The 23,698-nt window shown below is 43.2% G+C and overlaps 1 protein-coding gene and 1 long non-coding RNA gene across 3 annotated transcripts in view; one reads left to right on the top strand and one right to left on the bottom strand.

The window, feature by feature from the left end:
• Positions 1-10,082: 10,082 nt before the first annotated feature.
• LOC115652231 lies at positions 10,083-11,440 on the bottom strand. The gene is made up of 2 exons (XR_004000583.1): positions 11,345-11,440; positions 10,083-10,584 (listed from the first exon to the last, which is right to left on the bottom strand). It is a non-coding gene; the product is annotated as an uncharacterized LOC115652231 (long non-coding RNA).
• A 69-nt stretch (positions 11,441-11,509) lies between these two features.
• Positions 11,510-23,698, top strand: part of UBE2K (ubiquitin conjugating enzyme E2 K) — an 88,760-nt gene continuing 76,571 nt past the window's right edge. Inside the window, exon 1 of one of the 2 annotated variants that reach the window (XM_030563929.1) lies at positions 11,510-11,671. In XM_030563929.1, the coding sequence (XP_030419789.1) occupies positions 11,609-11,671 (63 nt within the window). In that variant the 5' untranslated portion in view covers positions 11,510-11,608. The remainder of the gene's footprint in view (positions 11,672-23,698) is intronic. The other variant, XM_030563931.1, reaches the window with a different exon arrangement.

The raw sequence follows: 23,698 nt of genomic DNA on the forward strand, positions 1-23,698 counted from the left end.
CCTTATAGTCTAGAAACTGCTGTTTGTGATATCCCCATGCCACAGAGCAGGGTTATATATTTCCTTTAACCTTTCCCATTTTTTTCCTTAATTTTCAAATGGATTGCTGTTTAATTAATTGTATTTGCTTCAACCATATGCAATGATCAGTGTGTCAGTGAAGCTTCCAGAGCAGAGAGAGTACCTGGAGTGGGGACATGCTAGCCCCCTGTCCTAAGTGACCACGAGAGTGGAAGGTAACTCCTCGAGGTCAGGCAGGCATCTGGGTAAAGGGAGTGGGAGCAAGGACTCAGATCCTTTCATGAGCCAGTTTCACCAGGGTAATGTATAAGCCAGGAAAGTTCCCCTGAATAGTGGGACCATTCCCCCGCTTACTTCTGGGGAAATTTTGCATCACTGTTCATGCGCAGAATTCATGGTGGCCACAGATTTCTTTGCTTACCTGCAGAAAAATGACAGCAGCAGGCAGACAAGTCGGTTTGGGCACCCAGAGAAACCAGCAGAGATGTAAATCACTGCCTGGAAGGAGAGAGACAGACAGACAGACAGAAAGACACTGTCCCTCTTGCTCGCTATTGCAGCACACTTGGCGTGGAAGGGCAGGGCTTTCGGGTATTTCTGAAGATGTAGGTGTAGGGCAGGCTCTGTTCCCTCTGACAGAGGAGAATATAGCAGCTTGCCTGCTTAGTGAATTGTTCCCACTGTTCTTTGTGAATTCCCCCAGGAGTATAAAAATGATATAAACATTTCAAGGCTCCTTTACATTACCAGAGTGGTGGAAAGGGGCCTTAATGTCCTGTACAATAAGGCTTTATAAATGCTTATGGTGCTTTAATGATTAGAACTAGTCTAAATTTTTGTACTGAAAAAATTTCCTAACATAATGTGCTCCATGAACTGTTTACTACTGACCTTTTAGGAGATGGTCAGTAGCCAGTATAAATTGTGAGTTTGAGTCCTCAGCCATCACTTGTTTTTCAGTTTCCTATGATATAACACTGAGCATACAGCTGTCTATTATTTGTTGACTAATAATTAGAAGTAAAGGGTCAATAGCTACATTACTATTGGGGGGGGGTTTGATTTCCTCCAATGCTCCCCACTCCCATTCTCCATCCATTGTATTCTAGTTTAAGTAAATTACCAAAATAATTGAAACTAGCTGGATTATATTGCATTATTGACCAAAAAAATGCAAAATTTTAAAATGTGTGCAGAATTTTTAATTTTTTTTTGGCACAGAATTCCCTCAGGAGTAATAATGATAGGACTTGATCTTAACACCAGACTTGTAATATTGTTTTAAACAGAAATATATAAATCCTATTTGCGATCTCGTCCCTAATAATGCCTACAATTTTCAGACTGTGCTCTATAGGGAGCAGAGAAAACATTAACTCCACAAGTTGTCTGAAGTCTTTCTGTTTTTGCCATGAGATTGCTAGTACTTTCTGGGCACTGGAAATCCAGTAATATCCATAATAATGTAAATGGCAGTGGATTTTGTCTGTTTTGTGTATGGAATTCTCATTTCCATCTGATCATGTACAATTCCCATAGTGTAAATAAACTGATCAAATTAATTCAGATTACTGTAGCACCTTTTTATAACACCCTCCATTTAATTTGCTGCACTCCTTATCCCTATTGTCCTCATCTTCCCCGCATCCTTTACTCATTCTCCTTCTCATCTCTACTCCAGACTCACCATATGCTTTTCCTGTTCCCTCTCTCAGTTCTCCTAAAAGGGAAACAGGAAAGAATAAAGATGCTGAATTTAGTGGCATTCTGAAGGTTTGGTTGTGCTAAGGTTATTGCAAGAGGGGAATTTGTAGGATTAAATTATGGCTTTTCTGACTACCTGTTTTTAATGCCTTGTCCCTCAATTTTCCCATTTTATTCTAGTCAGATTAATGGGAATTTTGCTACCAAGACTTCTTGGGGTTAATTTAGAATTATTCAAATTGTTCCTTGGGTTCAGAACATGAAAAAATGCATTTTTATTAAAACTTTCCAGTATGTAACTTTAGGCCCTGATCCTACAAATGCTTGTGCACATGCTTAATTTCAAATACATGAGTAGTCTCATTGGAAATAAAAGTTAAACACATGAATAAATGTTTGCAGAATTGGGTTATTAAGGACTCAGTTTTCCAGTAGAGTCTGCATTGATGTCCACTCAAGTCAGTACGTTTAAGGGCCATCTATGTGTATTTCTTAAAATGTTATTTCCACTTTTCTAGTCTCACTAATATAAAGTTGTTGAAAACAGCTTAAAATTTCTTCTCTTCCTTCCGACACTTTGGGGATTAAGAAATAAATAAAGGCAACCTTCAAAGGATTTATTTTAAAAATTCTGTTTGCCCTCTTTTGCTGCTTTATGATATATAATGAGGCCTGACATTTACCCCTCCCTCTTGCTTTTTAGCTTGTAAATATCAGGAATGTCAAATCCAATCTTCCCTGGTTTTGCTGGCAGACTTCTTGTAAGAGGGAGGGATGCCTCAGGAGATGCATACTGGGACTTCACGCACTTTAGTAGAAGGAAGAAGTATTGACTCTGTAAGGAAGACATAGAACAGGTTTAGCCTACAGATTTTTGCCAGCATAGCTATGTTGTTCAGGGGTGTAATGAGATGTGACTTGTGCCTGACATGGCTATGCTAGCAATGTAAACAGTTATGCCTGTAAAACTGTGTTTTTGACAGTACAGCTTATTTCACTTGTGGGGGAAGCTGAAATAAACTATACTGGCAAAAGCACAGCTTGGCAGTACACTAAGTGCATTGTCGATGTACGTATCAGGCACTCTGAATGCAGACCTAGCCATGGCTTTGATTTTTGTATTGTTAGTCCCTCATGAACCATCCAGAAATGAAATAGTATTACTGGCCACAGTAGGGCTTTTATACAGCATGGTATGTTCATTTTATATCAAAAGTTATTTCAAATCTTTATTAAAAACACATGATAAAATACAAAATCCAAGATGGGTGCAGAATCCTCAAGCTCTTCTTGATAATCCTTATTCCTCATCTTCTCTTTTTTATATATATTAAGCTCTTCAGGGCAGAGGCTACCTCCTTATTTGTGTGTAAAACATCTAGCACATTTTGGGTACCATAAAAATAGTAATTTACAATAACCATGTAGTCAAATCTATCAAATAGAGTTCTTCCTATGGCAGCTTCTGTTTCAGATAAATCTTAATCAGGCTGGCAACTTTGTGACTCAAGTGATTCAAAGATCTAGAGTCAATGGAGTATTAGCTTTATCACAGAAATAACTGGTTCTACAAGTCTACCCGAACTTTCCTGTTGTTCCCCCTATAGGCTGCAATGTCCTGGTTTGTGTACAATTGTAACACTGCCCTCTACTGGATGGAATATGTCAGATGTGCCTGCTTATGTAAAACAGATCCTTCTATTGACTGAGCTAAAGTATCACTGCTACTACTAAGCCATCCAGTCTGTCTTGTGAGATAATTCAGGGAGAACTACAGGAGTTTTGCAGCCAGAGAAAAATCAAAAGAAAAAGGATAATTTGATTTTCACCATATGGAGGTGTACCATACAGTACACTTATTCTAATTAGTATCTATTTCCTGTCCTTACTAGCTTGATTATATATTCATACAAATATCGTTAGTGTATAATTGATTTGATGAGCCAAATTCACCTGGTGAACTCAACTGACTGAGTCTAGTTACACAAGAGATTAATTTAGCCACTGAGTTTACACCAAACAACACCCTGCAATTTAAACAGCAAATTATAGTAAAATTCTTTGCATAAGGATTATTTATAACTCATTTACTAGCATGAATAATAGTAGCACACTGCTACTATTTACATTTTGAGCTTAACTGCAAGTTTTTATTAGAAAATGCAACTCTCATCTAGATCTTTCATCATTTGGCTACCTCCTTGACTTCAGCTTCTAAATCAATCTGTCACACATGAAAACCAACAATATCAAGCAGCATTATTGTTTTCTTAAAGGTTTATTTTCTTGCCATTCGAAAGTGACTCCTACCATTGTACAGAAATTACGGATATGGACTTCTTTCTACCAACAATACAACCAAAAAAAGACACTTGCCTTCTTAGGGATCCTTTAAGAAGTCAAAGCAAACTTAAAATATTAATGATACATTTCAGGACCTGAAAGAACTAAAAGTTGTATAGATATTGAAGTAATGATGGGAGAAAAGTGAGGATTTGGCCATTATCACAAAACATAAATTCACTATAATCCATTGGTGCTGTGTTACATACCATTTGGAAACATTATTCACCACTGTGGACAAGTATTTGTACTGGTATAAGTATTTTCTGCATTGCTAGTATTACCATCTAATAGTTTTTTAAACCTATACAGTGTTACATTTTCAGCGCCGTGTGATGTTTAATAAATTAATGTTACAGTCTCCCTATGAGATACATAGGTGGTTCTCATTTTATCCTCTCCTAGCATCCTTTAGTAGAGACCAGTAGGATGCACTGGGGGTGTGACTTGAAAGCACTGTACTCTGAGAATCCTTGCTCCTTCTACTAAAGCATGGGAAGGCACAAAATATGTCTCTTGAGCCATCCCTTCCTCTCACAATAAGCTCCTAGGGGTGCTCTGTTTTGCCGTCTTGCCCTGTTGTTAATGACGTTGCATATGTCCTCTTCCCCTGCTGGACTGCTTCTGCACACCAGAAAAGCTAGCTGAGAGAAGTTAAGAGCCTAGTTTTGCAAGGCATGGAACTGAAGATGCTCAATACCTCACACGATTAGGCCTTAAGTGATTTGCCAAATGTCACACACTAAAAGTCAGCAGCAGAGCCAGGCTTAGAAATTAGGAATATCTGGCTCTTTGCTTTATGATTGTTCCATTACATCACCTTACTTATCTGTTTAAAAATAACTTTTTGTATTTTCCAAGTGTCCTGAAGTGTGCTGTCTGCCTTACAAAGCAAGTAAAGACATGGTCTCTGGTCAGCAGGACACAGTTAGGGTAATAAGAGAGGAGGGGAGGGAAGGACAAGGATGAGAATTATAAGATGATATGGCTATTCAGTCAGGCAGAGGGGTCATGGATCAGTGTTCACATCGCACTCCCCATCAGTACCTGGCCCAAGCTGGGGATGCTAATGATCCAAATAGTGGACCAGATTCAGTGATGAATCCTAGTCACATGCCACCTGAGGCATGTTGCACATCCGCTAAAAAGAAGAAATCAGGCAAATACACATCTTAATGGTTCTGTTGTTGGTTTTTGTTTACCTTTCCTGCCCCTCATCCATCATAGGCAAAATGGCAGAAGTGATTTTTTAGGAGGGATTGAAATGAAATGAAGGAGGTAGGGTGATCAGATGTCCCAATTTTATAGGGACAGTCCTGATATTTGGGACTTTCTTATATAGTCACCAGTTGCCCCCTACCCTGATTTTTCACACTTGCTATCTGGTCACCCTAGAGGGAGGTGACTTAGCCAACAGGTTTGGAGGACAGTATTTGGGCATAAGGGACAGCCTGAAAGAAGACACAAGGACCTTTGTAAGAGAAATTAGTGTGAGAGTGATGTGCAAAGGACCCACAAATGATAAAGGTAGTGTAGTGAGTAGCCCGTGATGTCTCTCACTGAGAAGAGTGACACAGTGGAAAAGACAGATGGTTTGGCAGCAGTATTTTGGATGAACTGGTTGGGGTTGAAGTTAGGGTGCATTACAGAGTGCTGAGAGTAAGAGTGTGGACGTGGAATTGGAATAGCAAATGACGCTGTAGTTCAGAATTGAAGAGAATTGGTAGATCTGCCTGAGAATCCAGAGAAAAGAATCTGCTTTCAGACAATAAATGCAATCACAACATAGTCACATTCATACAACACTGGAACTAGATCCCTGGTCCATCAGCAGCTAAAACAGATTTCTATTCCTTAAACTTAAAAGAGAGCCATAGGTATATATTAACAGATGTAAGACACTGTGTATGCAGCAGCAAAGAACTTCCTCTAGCAAAGTTTATAATTTAAAGGCATAAATAAGTACAATTAGTAATGAACAACATGGTATATGGATGTGATTGTGCAGATAGACTTCACAAAATATGTGGGATTCTCAAGTGAATTGAAAGACAAGCCGGTATATTACAGGGGACTGAACATCATCTAGTGTTGTGGAACACTCTATGGGATTCTATATCCTGTAATGCACAAAGATCTGAATTAAAGATTTTGCCACAGTCCTAACTTAGAATTTTCCTTAAAAAATACTTTAAAAAATCATTTTGTTCAGTCTCCTAATCTTTTAATCTGTTTTAAATTTCAGAAGCACTTCCCACTCTAATTTAATTTTAAATTACAGCTGGCATTTCTGAGCCTGTTTCTAGTGGCAGCCATTTTGCTAAAAAGGCAATATAATCTGTGATGGTAGGAATCAATCTTCATCTGGTGTAAATCTTTTGTAAGATCAAGTAACTCTTTTAGATCTGCAATGTAAATTTACAAAAACATGGAAAAGTACTAATTTATAAAAAAAAAAAAAATACAAAGTCTTTAATCTTGTTGCTTGCATTAAGATTGGCTCATCCTGAAAGTGACATGGAGGAATCTAAAAAAAGTTGTTGGGAACATTGATTATATTTTTGTATGTTAACAGTACCCTAGAACATCTGTAGTTTGGAAAATGGGACAGTCCTGTATGAAAACTCTCCATTGATCTTATTATGTTGGCTAAAACTGAATAGTAATATAGGGCCAAATCATGAATTCTCTCTCAGGCAAAACTCTTATTGAAATTAATGGGAGTTTTGTCTCAAAACAAACTAAAAACTGACCCAAGAATTCAGAATTTGACTACAGGGTTATTGTTTTTTGTTCTGGGTTTTGTTCTAACACTATATTAAGAATACATTTAGAACTGTGTGCATATGTCTCTGTCACATACATCTTCTAGTGCAGGGGTGGGCAAACTTTTTGGCCTGTGGGCCACATCTGGGTGAGGAAATTGCATGCAGGGCTGGGGCAGGCGATTGGGCTATGGGAAGGAGGGGGTGTGGGAAGGGGTGCGGTGTGCAGGAGGGGGCTCAGGGTAAGGGGTTGGGGCAGAGGAGGGGTGCGGAGTATATGAGGGGGTTCAGGGAACGGGATTGGGGTGCAGGAGGGGGTACACAATGCGGGACAGGGCTCAGGGCAGTGAGGGGTGTGGAGTGCAGGAGGAGGCTTAGGGCTGGGGTGTAGGAGGAGTGCACAGTGAAGCATGGGATTGGAGTGCAGACAGGGAGCTCAGGGCAGGGAGTTGGGATGCGGAGTGCAGGAGTTTAGGATGCAGGCTCCAGCCCGGCACTGCTTACCTGGAGCGGCTACAGTGTGACAGTGGCATGCATCGGAACCAGGGCAGGCTCCTTGCCTATCTGTCTGCCCCAGCCCCAGCGCTGCGCCACTCCAGGAAGCAGATGGCAAATGAGGCTTCTGGAGGAAAGAGGGCAGCGTGCGGCCAATGGGAGCTTTGGGAGAGGTACCCACAGGCAAGGGCAGCGTGCGGAACCCTCTGCTTCCCCTCCCCCAGGGGCCACTGGGAGCAGTGTAGGGCGTGGGGTGGTATAGGAGTGGCAATCCCATGGGACAGATCCAAAGCCCTGAGGGGGTGGATCCAGCCTGCATGCCATAGTTTGCCCACTCTTGTTCTAGTGGCTGCTACTTGTGGATGCAAACACAGTAAATGGCTTTACAGAAGAAATACTGATATGTTGCTGTGTATTTTGTTTAAAAATTTTGAATGGTGCTTGGCACTGGGGCAACTTAAAACAACTGTTACTTTGTATCTGCAGTCAGAATTCACGCTTCAGAGCCTGAATTTTAGTGGAATTGAGTTCTATAGCTAAGAATCAAATAACACAAAAAACATACAATCCAGAAATCCTTTTGCAAGCTGAAAAACAGGAACTGTCCTGGTGAGTAAGAAAGCAGAACATCTTATACAAAGTGGGAGTTATGCCAAATAAGCCTTACACAGTGTCAAATTAGACTCAGGACACACAGTTTGTCAGACCACTCTGTTTTATTAGCGCAGCGCTCCGCCAATAGCACCCAGATAATGTGAGTGGCCATGCAAGACCCAAACAGTCTAATTTATACAGATAAAAGAGCGGGAATTAGACAAAGGGACAAAGAAAGCAAAACTGTAAAATTCACCTGGGGCACAGCATGCATATTCTACTTCCTTACTAACTCTTATCCATCTAAGGCTAATACTTCACCAATTGCCCTTAAACGGTGCAACTGTTCTATGTTAATGTCTGTATTCCTGACACCTGGATTGCAGCATTCCAACAATTTTGCTTAAAGGTACAGACAGCATTTCTTTAATCCTTTCTATTTTCACAATATAATTAATTCTACTTTCACAACAGCAAGTACAAAAATGTTAAAATGAACCTATTATTAGATACAGAAGAAACTCTTTCAGCATAAAGAAAGTGTGATAGGGTCAGGCCAGATGGCTCCAGATATTTTCTTTCAAGTATTAGTGTTGAAAGAGGAACTAGACAATGAGTTGTTTCAACTTCTCTGACCTTTGAAGGTAAAATTTACAACCCCTCTGCATTAAAACTGTCTATTTCAAACAAAACAAAGCTCTTTTCAAATATAGTTTACTTATTTTTAACCCATGTCTCTGACCGTTTTCTTCCCGAGTCCTTTGGTTTATCACTGATTCAGTTCAAATATCTTATCCACATATTCTCATGGTATCCCTTGTACATCCTGAAGACTTCTAATATATCCCCGCTTAAATATCTTTTCTTATAGCATTGTTGCATAGGTTATTGTCCTAATCTCAGGATCCTAAAAGAGGCATCAGAGGAGATTACTAATCTAATAACAAGTTTTTAAAAGTTACTTGAAGAGAGAGGAGGTACTGTTAGGTAATAAAGCAAGTCCTCACTCACCTCTCCAGCACCCGAGTTCGTGCGGAGTTGGTATGGGCACACAATTCTGTCAGAGACCAGACACCAATGCGTTGATCAACGGGCTCACACTATCCTTAGCTCTCAAAGCTTTAGATTAAGTGTGGCCCCTTTATTAGGGGTGAGCATCAATACTTATACACAGAAGTAAACAAAGTGATTAACAAAAGATAATGGTCATGCATAATCAATCAAGATTTTACAGGAAAAGCAAGTTTAACAAGTAAATGCATAGAGATAAAGGCTAATGGCTACTTGAGAAAGGGGGTGTCATGAGTAGTTTGCAGGTCAGTGCTTTGTTCGATAAAGGGTTCAGAAAGGATTATGCAGAGACGGCCAGTCTGGGTGTGTTTTGGCTCCCCAAAGTTCACCAAAAGTTTAGACCCAACAGTACCATGAAAGAATTGGAGATAAGCAAAAGAAAACATAATCCTAATCTTTGAGGAGAGAGAATAGGGAGAAACAACTTCAGACAACTTGTGGAGTTAATGTTTTCTCTGCTCCCTATAGAGCAAAGTCTGAAAATTAAAAATGCAGCTTCTTACTACTGTGGATTGGTGGGAAAAGGCAGATGCATTTAAAACCAGGATGCTAATTTAATTTATTTATAGGCTTTTCTATTGCACTCATCTAGGTTGTACCCTAGCACTTCAAAAACATTCATTAATTTATCTTCACAAGACACTAGTGAGGTAGAGAAGCATTATTATCCTCATTTTATAGATGGGGAACTGAGTCATGAAGATAGTTGCCCAAGGTCACACAAGAAGTCAGAGACAGAAAGGAATCAAGCCAGATTTCCTATCAGGCCAGTGTTCTTAACTGCAAGATCATCCTCCTGCAAAATAAAAACTAAAAGCTTGTTTTGTAGAATACCATTCACCTATTGTGTCAAAAGCAAGGTAAGAAAGAGCTGACTCTACAAACAGATGCATCAAAGAATGCACTTGGTGCAATACGGCTCGAAGAAAACAGACCATTACGCTATGCATCAGTCACGCACATCACAGAGGAAGAGGGCACACAAAAAGAAACCATATTTAACAAGTATTTTGCTGCCCACTTTCATCAACACGGACTGTGCCTTCTTTAGTTTTTGTACAGTACTGAACACATTGTGTGTGCTGCTGGAAACAAAAAAATAACATGGCTGTCATCTGTGTGTGCTTTTATGAGTGAGTCTGGAGTCAGTTCTAAAGAAACCATTCCTTGTAGCATCACTGAGACTAGAGAATCATTCTCTAATTGTCAGGGTACAACATTCACATTGTGCATCATCCAGGAAGTGACATATCTGTCCTTGGCTTCCTATACTACTAAAAGAGTTGCTGTTCAACTTATTCTGTGAAACTTGTTTATTTCTTTGGAAGACTTCATTACCCATGTGAACAACACTCCTAAGAGTGAGATCACATCTTAGGTGGGCTGTTCTCCAGACCTACCCATATTTTGTTGTTATAATGGTGGCCTACCTTTCTATCATCAGGTGTAGCCACTGCGTCAGCTCCTGCTCCATCCCCTTTGCCAGCATATTAATTTAGTCCTCTGGTGAAAACACAGTCCACCCCTTCTGAGGTATTATGTCCACCAGACTGGACTGGCATGTTCATCCCTTACTCTGTTTTCCTGGAGTCTTGTAGCAAAAACAACAGAAGGAAACAAAATACAGGTTTCTCGGGGGTTACCAGCTCTGCTCAAAATCACAGACTGAGTCCCCAAAGCCCCTTTCATAGGGTTCTTTAGGCAAGCCAGGCAGGTTTTCAGGGCATGGTTATTTTTGTAGAGGGACCTATTGGCCTCCCCCTCCCTGGAAAGGCCCATAAACCATTCCTACTTCTTCCAGAGAGCCTCCACCACAGGACAGGCATCTCCCCTGAGCTCGCGCTGGAAGGCGCCCAGGAACAGCCGGCCCTCTGGGGGTCACAATCTCTGTTCGGAGGGCAGGGCGCTAAGCGGCCCTTCCCCAGCATTCCTCGCTGTAGCCTCTCCACTCCTTCCCCAGCTCTCCAGCAACGAGGGGCGGCGAGCCCAGAGCCCGCTCAGCCCCGCGTCTACCTCGCCCCGTCCACGGCAGGCTGAGGGGAAGCTAGAAGCATGTTAGCCCAGCCCTTTCCCAGGCGAGCTCTAAAGGCCCCGAAGCGGCTAAGGGGTGTTTGCACAACACCTAAGTGGGGCTGACACAGCTGCTTCATCACAACACAGCGACCCTAACTCTGACCCACTCGTGGACTGTGAGGGGGTGTCACGGAAGGGACGTCGCGCTTTAGCTGAGTCCCGAGCTCTGCACAGAAAGCGGCTCCTCGTGTGATAGGGCGGGGACCAGGCGGCAGAGGGAGCGGGAAGACTGGTGTCTCCTCAGGACCGGCGGGGGAGGGTACCTTACCTAACCTTACCTCGGGGCCCCGGGGGGCAGCCTCTCGCAATCCCTTCCCCCCACCAGCGCGCCCAAGCCCGCTAACTCGCTCTGAGGCCGCTCTGCTCCCGGCATCTCCGCCGCACACGCTGCTGTGGCCCCGCCTGAGCTACGGCGCCGGGCGCCGCAGCGCGCATGCTCGGCGCGGGCGCCATTTTGGTGGGGCCGGGAATTATCCAGCGGGAGCGGCGGAGCTCGCTGGGCCCGGCTCGGAGGCAGCGGCGAGCGGGGGCCGGCTGCGGAGATGGCCAACATCGCGGTGCAGAGGATCAAGCGGGAGTTCAAGGAGGTGTTGAAGAGCGAGGAGGTCAGAGCTCCCCCTTTCCCGGCGGTGTGCCCACCGCCTCTCCTCCTCCCGCGGCTGGGGGAGGGTCTGTCCCGGCCTCTCGGCAGAGGGGGAGGGGAACGGCGACTCCCGGGGATGAGGGACTCAACAGCGCGGGGAGACGGGGAGTCTTTCCCCGCCGCGGGCAGCGGGAGGCCGGGGGGAAGGACCCAGAGGCCCGGTCTGGAAGGGGTAGGAAGTGTGGCTGGGTAGCGAGCGAGCTGCCTGGGCAAGGCCGGGAAACCCCCGGGGAAAGCGCCCCTCCCCCACCCGCCTGGGGTTGTTCTGGCTCAAAAGGGAGGCTCGGGATCCTAATACCCAGGCGGGCCGCGCGCGGGTGGGGCGGCGACTCCCCACTGACACAGCTGGTGATCCTTGTATTTCGCGGCAGGGGCACTGGGAAGAGGCTTTCCCGTGGGATCTGAAAGGCGGTGGGGCACAGACAGAAGGGGCGAGTAATGAGGGGTGCATTTCATCCAGCTCCCTGGTCGGCGTGTGACTGATATTGCAGCGAGTGATGCTGCTTCTTTTTTTTTTTAATGAATGTAATTAAAAACGTATTTTCCTAGATTTCCTTAATCCAGGGGCTTCCTTTTATTCCAGGTTGTGTCACCCGGGTGTGCAGGGCTTTAGCTTTCCCATCCCCCGATATTCCAGTTATCTGATGCCCTGTTTATCAGATGTAGTCGTCCCTGAAACAGGGATGTACTGTAATTGGGAAAAGAAGCTGACTTCTTTTAGGGAAGTGATAAAAAACTTTCAGTTTATTTCCTGGGACTGTGTAATAGCATTGATAGTGATTGTATCAGAGCTGTTTTCACTGTGTCTGTAGATTTGTGTTTGTGACTGTCAGCCAGATAGGTTTTGATGCCCGTGTCATCACTATCATACTCAAAGGATGATGAGGCATGTTGTATGTCTGTGAAATATTAATGTGCAGTTTGACTCTGAAAACTGACGGTTTAAGACTCCGTACAGATCAGGATAATTCGTAGTTGGGAAACGAAGATGCTAGTAACTTCCTGAGGATTTGTGTTCCTTACAGAAGACATGTTTAGTATTGCTGTAGTTGATGTGCTGTGCTAACAATGTTGTTAGTATGCAGATCAAAATAAACTATTCTCTTGAAAATCTTAAAGCCTAATTTCTAGAGCTCTTGTGCAATGTGATACTCAAATTGATTTCAATGTGAGTTCTAGTGCACAATGATTACAGAACCCAAATACTAAATTAGAAGTTATCCTGCGTGGTCAGCTATGTATTCGTATGCTGAAATTAGAATAGCCCATAGTGTTTACTTTCTCTGATCAATACAGCTTAAAGTTGATTGCATATGCCTTTGTATTAGAAAGCACTTACTGAACACTCCAGATTTTGTGCTTGCATTATTTAGAAAAGAGAAACCTTAATGTATGCAACAGTGATATAAACATAGTCAGATCTTTGACCATTCTTATAAAAAAGCTTGGGAACATGAGCAATTTTATTTTCAATTGCTGGTTAATTAATATGTGTGCTGGAGATATTTAGTGCATGGAAAATAAAAAAAAATAAATTACAATATATACTCCATAAGTTGACTGAATTTTGATACAACCATTACTTTTGCAGGATTCCTTCGTCTTTTAAATTAAACATGTAAGAGAGCAGCAAAGAGTCCTGTGGCACCTTATAGGCTAACAGACGTATTGAAACATGAGCTTTTGTGGGTGAATACCCACTTCATTGGATGCATGAACTACATGCATCCGACGAAGTGGGTATTCGCCCAAGAAAGCTCATGCTCCAATACATCTGTTAGTCTATAAGGTGCCACAGGACTCTTTGCTGCTTTTACAGATCCAGACTAACACGGCTACCCGTCTGATACATGTAAAAGAGCATTACCTTTTTTCCAGTATTCAACTATTAAACTATCAATACATATATAATCACTGTTTACATTACACACTTTCTGCTGGTATTCTGAATACGTAGTTCATTTATGTAATCGAGGATGTTTAATATAATGGCAAACTGATTCTGGATACTTTTATTGGGAATACCTTGGCTTGATTTTTCAAAGTCTGAGTAAACTTTTTTTTTCAGCTATAGTGTGAAAACATTCAATATGAGGAGGAGAATGGAGGGATGACTAGATTTTACTGGTCCAGGGAGGAAACTGCTGAGGCTAGGTAACTTTTTTTTTTTTTTTTAAGTGAGTTGTGCATTGACAATCTGAATCTTAGACTTCAAAAAAAAATTGGTTGTCACAAATCATATAGCTAAAATGTGTTACTTTTAAAATAAAATTGTCTTGAGAAGTTGCCAATCTTATCTGCACTTAAGCATTCTTAGAGTGGTGTGCCGAGCTTTAGCTGAACATGAAAACTGACACTCAATCTGTTTCCCTATAAATGCCACCAAATGACATTTGCTCCCATATTGTATGTTCTCTCTCCAAAATGCAGAGTTTTCCGTCTGTGTTGTTCCCAGGGTGCATTCTGGGCCTAGTTAAGTGGGAGTCAGCCAAAGGCAGTTTTAGAAGAGGATAGGGCAAATACTCAATTTCTTCTGCAATTCAGAGACCTTTACAATAAGATAGAGGCCAATTTTCTATCTTAGGTGAATGAAAAATTTATAAAATGTATATTTCCTAGACGTACTTTTCCTATCTAATGGCCTGTTTCTTTATCTAGAAATGCTAAGATAATCCCCCCGACCCCCCAACCTGCTTTCTCTTCCTGGCTTAAAGTTGATGGGCCAAGGATTTTTTAATTGATTTTGTGCTCTCTTTTGCTTATTTTGTGTGAGGACCTGAGATGCTTTTTAAAAAAATGTTTTGTTCTTGCCTGTTAGTTTATTTTGAGTTCTCACACCTGAACTAAAGGAGTGGGATGTTGAATTTTTAGCAGACATCCTTTTAACCTAGTGTATTTGAATTAAACAGATATGACCAAAAATGAGTTTTAAACAGTGAAAGGCTTGTCTTCTCTCTGCCTTAATTAGACTAGGATTTAGAGTATTATGTTAGCAGGTTGGCTGATGTGCTAACAAATGTGATTAAAAATTCTAGTATAGACAAGGCAGGAGCTGTGTTTAACATGTATTAAACCGGTCAAGTTAAAACTTCATTGCGCCTGCTTTCACAGCTTTTAACTTGAAGAGTTTAATAGTTATTAAAGGCAATATAGTTTGTCTGTGCTATAACTTTATAACGTGTTAGTGCATGTTAACTAACATCACACTTTAAATCTTAGTCTAGAAAAGGCCTCAGTTGCTCAGCTTTCAGTCTATTCTCTTGTGATGTTATTTCACTACTTCTACCTCACATTAGTTTTACAGGGTAGACTTTCAGAATTTCTAATATCACAAAAATATATTTTGCACAAAAAAGTTTCAGGTTGACTTTAAACATCATGAAGAAGCAAATAAGGGTACAAGCCCAGGTTTCTTCCACTTGACATATATGATGGGTAGCTTTGATGGGAAGCAGAGTAGAATAGGCATCTTAGGCCATGTCTACATCTAAAATTTTGCAGCGCTGGTTGTTAACAGCTGTATTAGTACAGCTGTATAGGGCCAGCGCTGCAGAGTGGCCACACTTACAGCAACCAGCGCTGCAAGTGGTGTTAGATGTGGCCACACTGCAGCGCTGTTGGGCGGCTTCAAGGGGGGTTCGGGGAACGCGAGAGCAAACCGGGAAAGGAGACCAGCTTCGCCGCGGTTTGCTCTTGCGTTCCCCGAACCACCCTGCAAACCGCAGGGAAGGAGACCTGCTTGCTCGGGGGTTCGGGGAACGAGAGAGCAAACCGGGAAAGGAGACCAGCTTCGCCGCGGTTTGCTCTCGCGTTCCCCGAACCACCCTGCAAACCGCAGGGAAGGAGACCTGCTTGTTCGGGGAACGCGAGAGCAAACCACGGCGAACCTGGTCTCCTTTCCCGGTTTGCTCTCGCGTTCCCCGAACCACCCTGCAAACCGCAGGGAAGGAGACCTGCTTGCTCGGGGGTTCGGGGAACGAGAGAGCAAACCGGGAAAGGAGTCCAGCTTCGCCGCGGTTTGCTCTCGCGTTCCCCGAACCACCCTGCAAACCGTAGGGAAGGAGACCTGCTTGTTCGGGGAACGCAAGAGCAAACCGGGGAAGGAGACCAGCTTCGCCGCGGTTTGCTCTCGCGTTCCCGGAACCACCCAGCAAACCTCAGGGAAGGAGACCTGCTTGCTCGGGGTTCGGGGAACGCGAGAGCAAGCTGGGGAAGGAGACCAGTTTGATTACCAGACGCTTCCTCAGGTATGCTGGGATACCTGCTTATTCCACGGAGGTCAAGAAAAGCGCTGGTAAGTGTCTATACTTGATTACCAGTGCTGGATCACCAGCGCTGGATCCTCTACACCCGAGACAAAACGGGAGTACGGCCAGCGCTGCAAACAGGGAGTTGCAGCGCTGGTGGTGCCCTGCAGATGTGTACACCTCCTAAGTTGCAGCGCTGTAACTCCCTCACCAGCGCTGCAACTTTCTGATGTAGACAAGCCCTTACATATTTCCAGTGTAGCCTTGCTGGAGCAGTGCAACGGGTAATTGAATCACTCCTTCCCTCCTGTCCATCTCTAAGGATTTAGCTTGTAGAGGAGGAAGAATCTCAGTGGGGAGTATGTGTTGAAAAATAAGGTGGTCACTTGAAGAGACACCTTGAGGACCAGGGTTAGTTCAACAGGCACATTGAATCTCTTATGATCTAATACAGTGGTGAGCAACCTGCGGCCTGTCAGGGTAATCCTCTGGTGGGCCAGTTTACATTGACTGTCCACAGGCACAGTCGTCCGCAGCTTCCAGTGGCCGCGGTTTGCGGTTCCCGGACAATGGGAATTGCGAGAAGTGGCACGAACTCTCTGCTGCTTCCCACTGGTCCAATTTTCAGGGAACCGCAACTGCTGGAAGCTGCGGACTGCTGTGCCTGTGGACGGTAAATGTAAACAAACTGTCTCACGGCCCGCCAGCGGATTACCCTGTTGGGCCGCAGATTGCCCATCACTGATCTAATATATTTATGTAGTGTTATAGACGTATGTGCTTTACAGAAATAAGACACAGTCCCAGCATTGAGGAGTTTGCAATCTAAATTAGACAAACACAGGAAATGAGAACTAATGAAAATGGAAAGGAGGGTGAAAAACTACAGACTGTTCTAGAGAAACAACACCTTTACTCAGTGCAGAAACTACTAGCACTATCAAGAGCTACCATATTGTTTTAATGACAAGATTTACTTTTGTTCTTGGTTCTTTTTCTCTGGGCAGGTGATGGAGGCTGGCCGAGAGGCCAGTAAAGGAAGAGTACTTTTGATGAGGAATAAGCTAGGATCTCCTAGTGCCAGTAGTGGTAGTACAGTGATGAAAGATGTCTCTAGATCTTGAAAAGAAGGACTAGCTTTAATATGTCTGCACTAAACACAGTCTTGATTTTTTTTCAAGCAGTCTCTGTGCCCGTATCTCCCCTCTCTCACATCAGCCACAGAGACTACTTCACTTAGTTTTTCAAGTCTATTCCTTATATATCTAAAAAATAAACAGTATTTCTTGTCTACCATAGACAAGAAGTGCTGCCTCTAGCAAATCCAGTTTAGGCTTTTCATGATTATATGAAAACGCACAATGGTAATATAGTTTCTTTATCTAATTTTAACCATTTACTAGTTACCTATAAGTCAGGCTGACAGAAAAGGTGTGATGGGACTTCCAGTAAGGTTCAGGAGCTGGTGAGAAGCTCAGCTCCCGCCTAGCAACTGGGAAGTTGCTGGGTTTTCTACCTGGTTCCAGTGTTTCGTGTCAGCCTCTAGCTAGTAGGGGTTTGGCTGCACCAGGAAACTAACTGGAATAGCTCCCTAGTTATTCTGGAATAAATGTTCACATGCGTAGCTGTTTCAGAAAAGCTATTGTGCTTTAAATTCACAATCTACCTTAATCTGCAATATCTTTCAAGTGTAGACAATCCACAGGTAATGAACTTGAAACATCCCCTTCCTCACTCTAGTTGCTGAAAGGTAGAGAGCTTTTTTTGTCCTGCTCCTTCTTGGAGTCTTCTGGGTTTTTTTGGTGGGGGAATATAGAGAAAAGGAGAAAGTAACTGCTGTAAGGAATGTGAGGCCTCTAGTACTTCATTCCTCCCTTATGCTTTTACTGTTCTGTTGCCCAGTGAACAGCTTCAGTGTTTTCCTCTGCTCATAGTGTCCTGGTGAATCGTGCCAGTGTCACTCCAGCCCACCAGTTTCTAAATAGCAGTTGTGAAACTGACCGGAGTTAACTGGGGAAGCTATGAGCAGCTGCCAAAGCACTGACACAAATTGTCTTCAGGCTCAGAAAGACAGCACTGCATTACTTATATATTTGTTCATATTTGGACTACCATAACATTTTCAATCATAATTGATAGAAATGTTATATTGAAATATAAGGTCGGAAGGACTTAGAGAGGTAATCTAATCCAGCCCTCTGGGCTGATGCAAGACTGGGTTACCTAGACCACTCCTGACAAGTGTTTATCTAACCTGTTCTTTAAAACCTCCCATGATGGGGATTCTAAAACATCCCTTGGAAGCCTATCCCAGTACTTAACTATCCTTATAGTTACAAAGTTTTTCCTAATATCTAACCTAAAACTTCCTTGCCGCTGATTAAGCCCATTACTTCTTGTCCTACCTTCAGTGAACATAGAGAACAATTTTGGTCACTGTTCTCTTTATAACAGCCTTTAACGCATTTGAAGACTGTTATCAGGTGCCCCCCAGTCATCTTTTCTGAAAACTAAATTTGCTCAGTTTTTTAACAGTTTCTCATGGGCCATGTTTTCTAAACTTTTATTATATTAATTGCTCTTCTCTGGACTCCAGTGTGGCCACATCTTTCTTAAAGTGTCATGCCCAGAAGTGGACACAGTACTCCAGCTGAGGCCTCACCAGCACTGAGTAGAGTCAGACAATTATCTCCTGTGTCTTGCAAATGACACCCCTGTTAATACAACCCAGAATATTACTTTTTTGCAACTGTATCACATTGTTGGCTCATATTTAATTTGTGATCTACTGTAACCCTCCTATCCTTTTCAGTAGTCCTACTTCCTAGCCAATTATTCTCAGTTTTGCAGTTTTGCATTTAATTTTTTCTTCCCAGTTCTTGTGGTTCTTTTCAGTTGTCTTTATTGAATTTCATCTTGTTAATTTCAGACCCCAATTTGAGAACATACTGTTGACAATGACCCTTTAAGTATGGTCTTTCAACTAGTTGTTTACCCTCCATATATTATTTTCATCTAGACCACACTTCCCCTAGTTGGCTTAAGAGAACATCATGGAGACTGTCAAAAGTCTTACTGAAATCAAGATATATCTCATCTACTGCTTCCCCTTATCTGCTAGGCCAGCAATCCTGGTTAGTAAGGAAATTAGGTTGGTTTTGCATGATTTCTTCTTGACAAATTCATGTTGGCTATTGCTTATTACCCTGTTATCCTTTAGGTGTTTCCAAATTGAATGTTTAATAATTCGTTCAGTATCTTTCCAGGTATTCAAGTTAGGCTGACTGGTCTGTAATTCCCCTGGTCCTCTTTGTTCCCCTCTTTAAAGATAGGTAGTAGACTTGCCCTTATCTAGTCCTCTGGGACCTCACTCCGTCCTCCCTGAATTAACAAAGATAATTGCTAACAGTTCAGAGATTGTTTCATCTCCTTCCTTAAGCACCCTAGGATTAATTTCATCTGGTCCTGCCTACTTAAGTACATCTAACTAAGCTAAATATTCTTTAACATGTTCTTTCCATATTTTGGCTTGAATTCTTTCCATTTTGTTGTTAATACTAATTGTGTTGAGTATCTAGTCACCATTAACCTTTTTAGTGAAGACCAAAGCCAAATAGGCATCATATACCCTCATCCTTCTTGCTGTCTGTTGTTAGCTCCTCTTTCTGCAAAATAGAGGGCCTACACTTTACTTAGTTTTTCCCTTGCTCTTAATGTATTTACAGAAGCTCTTCTTATTGCCTTTTATGTCTCTGGGCAGTTGTAACTCGTTTTGTTTTTGTCCCTACATGCTTGTGATATTCTTTTATATTCAGCTGTAATAATTTGTCTGTTTATTCTTTTTGAAGGATTCCTTTTTGATTTTCAGATCCTGTTGCAACTATATTCACGTCTCTTACTATTTTTCCTATCTTCCCTTTGCATCAGGATAGTTTGCTGTTGCACCTTTTAATATTCTCACTTTCAGGAGCTGTCAGCTCTCTTGAACTTTTTCCCTTAGATTTTCTTCCCGTGGGACTTACTACCAGTTCCCTGAGTTTGGAATAGTCTGCTTTTTTGAAGTCCATTATCCTTACTCTGCTGCTCTCACTCATTGTTTATTCTTACGGCTAATCTATACTAGAAGTGCTACATTGGCACAGCTGCGCTGCTGTAGCATGCCTGGTGAAGATGCTCTGTGCCAACAGGAGAGCTCTCTCTTATTGGCATAATAGCTTTCGCCTCTCACAGAGATGAGGAAATGTCAATGGGAGACGCTCTCCTGCCAACATAGCGCCAGTATGGACAGTGCTTAGGTTGCTGTAATTTGCATTACTCGGGGGCTGACTTTTTATATCTACTTAAGCGGTAATGTGGACCTGCCCTTAGAATTGTGAAATTTATTGTTTCATGATCACTTTAACCCAAATTACCTTCAGCCTTCATATTTGTAACCAGTTCTTCCTTGTTAGTCAGAATCAAGTCTAAACTGCCTTCCCCCCCCCCCGCCCCCTGTTACTTCTGAAACAAGAAGTTTTCCCCAGTATATTCCTATGTCTTATTGGACATCTTGTGTTTTACCATGTTACTTTTCCAACAGATGTCTGGGTAAAGTTCCCCATTACTACTATGACTTGTGTTTTGTACATTTCTGTTGTTTGTTCTAGAAATGCCTCATCCACTTCTTCCACCTGATCTGTTGGTCTGCAGTAGACCCCTACCAGGACATTGCCTCTTCACCAAGAGACTGTCAGCTGGTCTGCCTCTTACCGTTTTCTGGATCTCACAACAAATGTCTATATTCTTGGTGTATAACGCAACACCACCTCCTTTTCCCCCCTGCCTAGTCTTTCTGAAGACAGAATAATTCCCTATGCCAGAGGTGGCCAACCTGAGCCTGAGAAGGAGCCAGAATTTACCAATGTACTGTGTTAAGAGCCACAGTAATATGTCAGCAGCCTGCCATCAGCTCTCCCCCCACCCTGCTCCCAGTGCCTCCCACCCACTCGCAGCCCCGCTGTTCAGCACCTCCCAATCAGCTGTTTTGTGGCATGCAGGAGGTTCTAGGGGGGAGGAGTGAGGGTACAGCAGGCTGAGGGGAGGGGGTGGGAAGGAGTGGAGTGTGGGCAGGGCCTATGGCAGAGCCAGGGGTTGAGCTGCGAGCACCCCCTGGCACATTGGAAAAAGTTGGTGCCGGTAGCTCCAGCCCCAGAGTAGGTGCCTATGCAAGAAGCTGCATACTAACTTCTGAAGAGCCGCTTGTTGCTCTGGAGCTACAGGTTGACCATCCCTGCTCTCTACCAATATTCTAGTCATGAGATTTATCCTAGCCAGTCTTTATGATGCAAGTTAAGTCATAATGTGGCTTATGTACTAATACTTCCAGTTCTTCCTGTTTGTTTCCCTTACTCCTTGCATTTCTATATAGACATTCAAGATGTTGAACAGGTTTCCCTTTTGTTGGTCCTGTGACCCTTCTGTTAAGATCACCATTTTTATACCTGCCTATGGGCTTTTATCACCTGACCCCTTTGAATCTGATTTAAAGCCCTCCTTGCTAAATTGGTGAGTTGGTGTCCCTGCCTGGGGCCTAACTCAGAACAGGAAGGATGAACAAGAACATCACCCTTGCTCCCAGAGCCATGCAGTCACTGTGCAGGGGCCTACCTGACAATATCATTAGTGCCCAGGTGGATGAGCAGGACATCCTGGGACATCCTGTCAGGTTGGCAGATAGAAGCTTAAAATTCAGTTCCACTCTGGAAAAGTGATTAAAAATAGCACATTGCTGTTTTTTGCTCCAGTTAGCACTGCCGGACCGATATAGCTATGAAAGAGTGAGGTAGCTTCTACAGTGACTTGTGCATCAGCAACAGAATTGTTAATGAACAGAACCAATAATGTTCCTGCCAACACATGCACTTAATTTGATTCATATGAGTAGTCCTATTGAAATCAGTATGCAGTTGTTGAGCACAAGGAAACTACTTGCATGAATAAAATTAGGCTATGTCTATATGTTAACATTTTTTGGCTATAACCTGAGGTGTGAATTTTAAACTGAGGCCTGGTCTACACTACGCATTTAAACCAAATTTAGCAGCGTTAAAACCGATTTAACCCTGCACTCGTCCGCACAACGAAGCCCTTTATGTCGATATAAAGGGCTCTTTAAACCAGTTTCTGCACTCCTGCCCGCCGAGGGGAGTAGTGCTGAAATTGGTATTGCCATGTCGGATTAGGGTTAGTGTGGCTGCAAATCGACAGTATTGGCCTCCGGGCGGTATCCCACAGTGCACCATTGTGACTGCTCTGGAAAGCTATCTGAACTCGGATGCACTGGCCAGGTAGACAGGAAAAGCCTCGTGAACTTTCAAATTTCATTTCCTGTTTGCCCAGCATGGAGCTCTGATCAGCATGGGTGGCGATGCAGTCCCAAATCCAAAAAGAGCTCCAGCATGGACCGTACAGGAGATACAGGATCTGATCGCTGTATGGGGAGACAAATCTGTTCTATCAGAGCTCCCTTACAGAAGACGAAATGCCAAAGCATTTGAAAAAATCTCCAAGCTATGATACAGAGTCCACAGCACAGTGCTGTGTGACAAGCGTAACGGAAAGCCAAAGAATCAAATGGACGCTCATGGAGGGAGGGAGCGGGTACTGAGGACTCCAGCTATCCCGCAGTCTCCGAAAAGCATTTGCATTCTTGGCTGAGCTCCCAATGCCTGAAGGGTCAAAAACATTTTCCCCGGGTGTTTCAGGGTATATGTCGTCAATTTACACCCTTCCCCCTGAAAGAAAAGGGAAAAACATTTATTGCCTTTTTTCAGTGTCACCCCATGTCTACTGAATGCTGCTGGTAGACGGGGTGCTGCAGTGCTGAACACCAGCATCCCCTTCCCGGTAGCAGATGGTACAATATGACTGATATCCATCGTCATCATTAGCCCATGAGTGCTCCTGGCTGGCCTCGGTGAGGTCGGCTGGCGGCGCCTGGGTAAAAATGGGAATGACTCCTGGTCATTCCTGGCAGATGGTACAGAATGGCTGGTAACCGTCCTCATCATAGCAACTGGAGGCTGAGCTCTATCAACCCCTCCCTTTCATGTCTAAAGAAAAGATTCTATACTACCTGGACTATCATAGCAGCAGGAGGCTGCGCTCCTCTCCCCCTTCCCTTTAATGTCCTGCCTGGACTATTGTAGCAGCTGGAGGCTTCCTCTCCCTCATTTTATCTCACTAAAAAGTCAGTGTTTCTTCTTCTTGCATTCTTTATTACGTCATCACACAAATGAGGGGACACTGCCACAGTAGCCCAGGCGTGTTGGGGGAGGAGGGAAGCAACAGGTGGGATTGTTGCAGGGACACTCACTAGAATGGCATGCAGCTCATCATTTCTGCGGGATCTCTGGGGCTCTGACACGGAGCGGCTGTGTTCTCTGGTTCTCTAGTACACTTGCCCCATATTCTAGGCAGGACTGACTCTATTTTTAGACAAAACATAAAGAAGGGAATGACCCAGGGAGTCATTCCCATTTTTGGCCATGCGCTCCCAGCCGACCTCAGCGAGGCCAGCCAGGAGCACCCATGACAGCAGCAGACGGTACAAAACAACTAATAACCATCATCTCATCGCCAATTTACAATGGCAGACGGTGCAGTAGGAATGGTAATGTCAAAGTTAGAATCAGGACTCACAATTTGTCAGACTACTCTGTTTTATTAGTGCAGCGCTGCGCCAATAACACCTAGATAATGTG

Source organism: Gopherus evgoodei, chromosome 5, assembly GCF_007399415.2.
Source record: "Gopherus evgoodei ecotype Sinaloan lineage chromosome 5, rGopEvg1_v1.p, whole genome shotgun sequence".
In the NCBI taxonomy this organism is placed as follows: Eukaryota; Metazoa; Chordata; order Testudines; family Testudinidae; genus Gopherus; species Gopherus evgoodei.